Source organism: Acanthisitta chloris, unplaced genomic scaffold, assembly GCF_000695815.1.
Source record: "Acanthisitta chloris isolate BGI_N310 unplaced genomic scaffold, ASM69581v1 scaffold15044, whole genome shotgun sequence".
Classification (NCBI taxonomy): Eukaryota; Metazoa; Chordata; class Aves; order Passeriformes; family Acanthisittidae; genus Acanthisitta; species Acanthisitta chloris.
In genome coordinates this window covers 647-6,760 of record NW_008667755.1, presented here as the reverse complement: position 1 = coordinate 6,760, position 6,114 = coordinate 647, and the positions used below count along the sequence as shown (strand labels likewise).

Genomic DNA, 6,114 nt, shown 5'->3' with positions numbered 1-6,114 from the left:
AGTAGTTTAAGTTCCATGGCAGTAGTAAGATATTGGGGTTTTAGAGTCAGCATGAAGAAAGATGATGGTTCCTTTGGAACACTTGGAAATGATGTAAATTTGAAAGGAAAATCAGAACTTGCAAAAAACGTACTAAATAAGTATCTGTTTTCAAAATTACAGCAGTGGCAGGTTAATGGTTGGACTAGATCTCAGAGATCTCCAACCCTGATGATTCTATGATTGTCAGTGATGCTACTGTTTTATATTACCATTCACAGCCCATAAATGAGAAGAAATTAAATCCCCTGAAAACTTCAACGCTGTCTGATAGTTGCTATTTTCAAAGGCAGCACTTGCTGACAATTGCCATATGCTGTTATCTGAGAAGCAGTGCCACACTTATATTTAGAAACTGTGGCAGCTGCTTGCAAATCTCATAGTCATTTTTAATCACCAGTGGTTTACAGACCAGAGATTTGTTACACCTAATATAAAAGCATGACTTCTACCTTTCTCCTACCACCATCTGAGACTCACTTGAGTCTCCCTAATCTTTCCTGTCCCCAAGCCTTGCTAGAAAAGAACTAGCAATAAATGTATTTCTTCCTGCCCCAAACCTTTTGCAAAAGAAGTAAATTTTGAAGTCTCAGGAATGTAAATGTCTTGTAGTTTCCTTGCATTACGGTTTGTACTAGGCCTTCAGTGTAGCAGTCACCGAATAAAATATCCTGCCCTTGTTCTCAAACTGCTCTGGCTAAGCTTTCCTAGCCAAGAAATCAAGTCTGCTGCAGGTCAGGATCCAGGAGCTAGAGACACCTGCTGCAGCAGTGAGGAATGGAACTCCAAGAGAGTCTCCTGAAGCCACTGAACCAGTGGGTTGATGAACACTGCTGGGAGAATTGCCTTTGTCAGATAAAAACTAAACTAGTCACTACCACAGGCTCAACCATGCAGTGACATAGCAGAAAATACAAAACAGGTTGTTAGGTAAGAAAATGTAACAGAACCAAAAAACTCCATGAGTTACTCTAGGAAAATAAAGGTAACCTTTACCAGAAGCAGGTTCTATGGTGTTATTTGAAATTATTAGAAAGCTACAACTGGAAGATGAAATTGTGCCCCAGAGCCAGTCCTGGACAAAGTACAGTGTGAGACTCCAATCTGGTTAAGATTCCTTTTGTTTCAGGTCAAAGAACCAACTTATCACTTCATTTTCTTCTGCAGAACTTAAGAGTACAGCATTCAAATTAGTCTTCAATGTGTATAGGAGCAACAGGATTAAAAATTGGTCTCTCCTTCTTTGCTTGTATCTTACCATAACTGACTTCAAAATCTTTCTTAGTACCACTCAGACTTTCTAGATTTCCATTCCTTATATCGTATCCCAATGCAGAGAGCTTTTTAATTCGGTACTGAACAATTTGTGTTGTCAACTCCAGCACCATTGGTGTCTCTCTGATCTGTGCTACAGAAATTCCTTCCTTCAGTAGGCCTTCAAGCCTCTCTTCCAAAACTGGCACAGAATAGTAGAGAAGGGCTGGGCATTTCAGCACGAGCTGTTTTAGTTCTTGATCACTGCACTTAAAGACTTTCTTGGAAAAAAGCATACTCTCCTGCATAGCAGCAGAATTAAGTTGAAAAATGAAGCCTTTAAGTTTGGCCAGCAGCTGAAGAACTTCATGGTCAGTGAAATAATTCTTCTGGAGAAATTCCAGGTTCTCCTCAATGATGGTAGAGGTGTTTAATAAAATAAATGGGTTTTGGCTCAATAGCTTCAGTATCCAGATCTTCATATTTGCTTCAGAACCTCCTAAATTTAAATAACTTCTTTGCAATGTCTCTATTACATCTTTGTTTTTCGCAACAGGGTTATAGAAAATATTGGGTGCACTTGTCAAGAATCTCGTGATTATATTATTCTTAAGTCCTAGCTCTTGAAAAAACACTATGTTTGCCTTCTGGTTCTGGTGATATTTAGTAGTAAAAAAAGACTCTGGAAATTGCTCTATTAACTTAATCAGCTGGTTTTCGTTCTGGCATACTAATTGCCACAGAGCTCTTTGAGAGTTCACCTCTGCAGGGGTGCGGAGAATTGCCTCTGGGCAACGTTCTAGAATGTTGGCTACAGTGCTCTCATCTGCTCCCATTTCTCGGAGGATACCAGCAATTTCTTTAACATAGGCCACATCCTGGAGCAGGACCCACTCCTTCAGCCCGCGAATCTTCCTAATGTCAACTGACAAGCTGTAGAGACTCTCAATGGTTTTGGTGTTTTCCTCTCCTGACTTGGAGTCAGTTGTGTAAGTGGAATGTATTAGAAAGCTTCTGTTTGCTGCTTCAGGGCATCCTGGTGAAAAATTCAGTCCTGGATTACAGCGCTGAGATCTTGTCAACAGAAGAGTGAACGTGTCTTTTGCGCCGTGAGCGACTCCTCTCAGCATCGTGGCCGTCAGCCCTGTGGAGACAGAGCAGCTCTAAGATAACATACTGAAGGAATGAGTTAATGCTCACAGTCATTGATGTTTAGACTGAGCTGCCGTAAGAAATTGCTCTCAACTGTGCTTTTTGTTACTAGCACAAAGTCTTTCCTGTGGAAGTCGGAAGGGAAATACTTTTGCAAGGTTAATGTTCTGAGGGATGTCTCACTGGCACGGGGATGTGTGGATGCAGCAGATGTGATGTGGTGGCACTGCTCTGCCTGTACCAATGCTTGCAGTCATACAAGAACCAAACTGTCAGCCCTTTCCTGCAGCTAACATTATTAGCATATTGCAGATCACTCACACTACGCTTAGAAAAATGATTCATGTCATTTCACTTGACAGAAACCCCACTAAATTAATGAAAAAGGCAGCTTAAATGTCTTCCTTCACTCTTCTGAATGTACTTGCTTGAACTCATGCACTGTTTGCAGTGTGAGCTGTTCCTTCATGTGTCAGAGACAAGTCCCCCACCCAGTGCTGCTTCAGCAGCAGTTCATAGCCTAACTTCATTTTGATATAATTCTTCCTACAATCGAGGGAGGGGAAAGTGACAGAAACCTTTGTGTTTTTCACTAGCTGAGTCTGTTAATTGAGTTCTGAATAAGCACACAGGTATTTTGGGGGAGAAAGTAAGAACACTTGTAACAGTTCCAGGCCTTTGCTTGCCTGCTTTGGGGAAGTAACTGAAACCAGCAGTGAGGAGAAAGACTTGGGAGTGACAGTGGATGAGAAGCTCCCCATGAGCTGCAGTGTGAGCTCAGGCCAGAAAGCCAATGGAAACCTGGGCTGCATCCAAAGGAGTGTGGGCAGCAGGTCAGAGAAGGCAATTCTTCCCCTCTACTCTGCTCTTGTGAGACCTACCTGGAATACTGTGTGCAGTTCTGGTGTCCTCAACATAAGAAGGACATGGAATTGTTGGAGCAAGTCCAAAGGAGGCCACAAAGTTGCTAAGAGGACTGGAGCATCTCCCCTATGAAGACAGGCTGAGGGAGTTGGGGCTGTTCAGCCTGGAGACAACTGTGTAGAGACCTCAGAGAACTTTTCAAGACCTGAAGGGCCCACAAGGGATTATTAGGAACTGTAGTGACAGGACCAGGGGTAATGGGAACAAACTAAAGGAGGGAAAGTCTAGGTTGGATGTGAGGAAAAAGTTTTTCCCTGTGAGGGTGGTGAGACACGGGCACAGGTTGCCCAGGGACGTGGTGGCTGCCCCAACCCTGTCAGTGTTCAAGGCCAGGCTGGATGAAGCCTCGAGCAACCTGATCTGGTAAGGAGGTGTCCCTGCCCAGGGCAGGGGGTTGGGACTAGATGATCTGTAAAGTCTATTCCAACCCTTAAATTCTATGATTCCAGCACCTCCCCTGCTACAGCAGCCCTTTGCACTGATGCCTTATTTCTGCCTCCAGGTCACTTCTGTTATTGCCAGTCAGTCCCAGCAGGCATAGAGTCCTGGGGAATAGGTGTGTGGCTGTGCTGGAGTCCACACAGCAACCATGGGGTCGTTGTGGCTACACCTCACCTTTGCTCAAGCTGAGTGCCAAGTATCACCAACAGCATGTGCACTGTCACCTGCTCTGCAGTGGCCAAAAGAGCTACAGTAGTCAAACAGAGATATGAACAAGTGTATCTTTACAACTTGTTGGAAGCACAGAGTGTGAAAGGGAGAACTGCTGACCTGCAAAATGCTCACACACATGGCTGCTGCTGGCAATGTGCTTGAAACTGTTCAAATGAGACACAAAGTACAACTTGTGCATTTGACAGTTGCTTTTGCCTCTCCCCAAGTACAGCATGCTTCAAAAAGTACCTACGTGAGCATTAGGTTAAATTATTTTTGGTTGGTTGGGGGGTTTTTTAGGGAGAGAAAATACTGTTATGATCATGCAGTCTGGTCTCCTTCATAACAGACCAAGAAACCCGCTGCAGGCACAGCTATACAAGGCCCCCCAGAATCTTCCTTATAGTCCATCTTTCATGGAAAGTACATGGTTTGAGTGATGGATCCTCTCTCTGGTTGGCACGTAAGGTTAAATATTTTCTAGAGGTAAAATCCTTTATCTCAGGAAAGTGTACCTTTGCTTTTAGGTTGACTTTTTTCAGCTTCTAAAAGTTGGACTCTTGTTATGTTCCTACATCGTAAACTAACAGAATAAGACATAATTTCCTATATGCAAGCTTATGTTACTAACAGAAGCTGTTTATTGGTAACTTGTTTAGTGCTGTTTCAAATCTCTGAGGCAAAATCCAATTGCCTAATGAAGTTGTTTGTGTCATAACCCCAAGGATGATTTGTGACACAAGAAGTTCAGCAAGCCCCACCACAGGACAAGTGACTTTTCCCAACAGCCCTGAAAGCACTGGAAGTGTAGGTAAGTCACAGATCTTTTGTGTGCTGACCTTTCCATGCCCTGAAAAAGGGACTTTCACAGAGACTGCAACCTAAAGCCTCTCCTCCACAGGGAGAGGGCCTGTGTCCAACCACTCTGAGTAGTTCTACTGCATTTGGTGGGTCCAGTCAGAGTAAGACAGTCACTGAAGGATCTGGGCTTTCCTCATTAATGCTTCAGCTTAGCTGGTAACTGCCAGCAAAATGAAATACTGTTAGAATTGTTTGGGATGTCAGATGATACTTCCAAACTGGAAAAGTAACTTCAATGTGTAATCCTGCTGCTAGACAAAACTGCCTTGTGAGTAATGCAGTCACTTAAAATACAGTAATTTTTATTCTTACAGAGCTTTTAAAAAATTCTGATTTTTAAAAAAATGTGTCCTTCCAAGATCTGACAGAGGAATGATAAAAGAAGCTTTAAGCTTTCTGAAAATATCATATCCAATTTTTTCTCTGTTGTGTGATCATCAGAAACAGAATACTGTAAGGGGAATGAAAACTTTACTTCCTAAAGCACATTTGACTGGTGTATTCAGGAGCCCTTGTACAGCACCAAGCCAAATGCAACATGCAAAATAAAATGAATGAATTTTAATGTCATGGTGTTCTATAGAAACTGAGAAGATGATGTAGAATTATGATTTGGTGTATTTCCAAGTCCATAGGTGACAGTATCACATTGCCAGGGTATGGAACTTGCTTCAAGAATTCAGAGTTCTGTTGAAGCCCACGTGGGATCTAATGCATGTTCTAATGTGCAGGACCCCACTGGGACTTCTTACATGCTTAGATTGCTGTGGGGATTGTAAACCATTTGAGAGATTAAGAAAAACAGCTGCCAGCTCAGATGAGATGTTTGCTCTCACTGCCAGCAGAACCCTCTTACCACCAAGTGTCATAAAAGCAATAAGGAAGTGAACTAGTGTCTATCTGGAAGTTACCTGTGATCCTTCTTCCCAGGAAGGACCTGTCTGTACAGAGTAAAGGGATGCTATAAGTCTCATTATTTAATGAGACTTCTATGTATATCTTCTATAGAAAATAGATATAAGGATCAACTGGCTGATTCATCCCTCATTTGAATTTTTTATTGTGTGTTTTGAGACTCAAATCTCACTTTTTGAATATCAGCAAATCCAACCTCTTAATGTTGTATTTTTCACAAAATCTTTCACTAAAGAGGGCACAAGTATGACTGCTACTGTGTGCTGGTCACTACCATTCTCATTACAGCAATCCTAGCAGGCTGCAGAGAATTAA

At 42.4% G+C, this 6,114-nt stretch overlaps 1 protein-coding gene across 1 annotated transcript; it reads right to left on the bottom strand.

The window, feature by feature from the left end:
* Positions 1-1,229: 1,229 nt before the first annotated feature.
* Positions 1,230-2,423, bottom strand: MTERF2 (mitochondrial transcription termination factor 2). The gene has a single exon (XM_009072649.1). It carries the CDS (start codon positions 2,421-2,423, stop codon positions 1,230-1,232), a length of 1,194 nt encoding a protein of 397 aa, XP_009070897.1.
* Positions 2,424-6,114: the final 3,691 nt, after the last annotated feature.

Excerpts from the sequence above, each read along its gene's own strand:
- MTERF2 (XM_009072649.1), bottom strand. The coding sequence starts at position 2,423 with ATGCTGAGAGGAGTCGCTCACGGCGCAAAAGACACGTTCACTCTTCTG.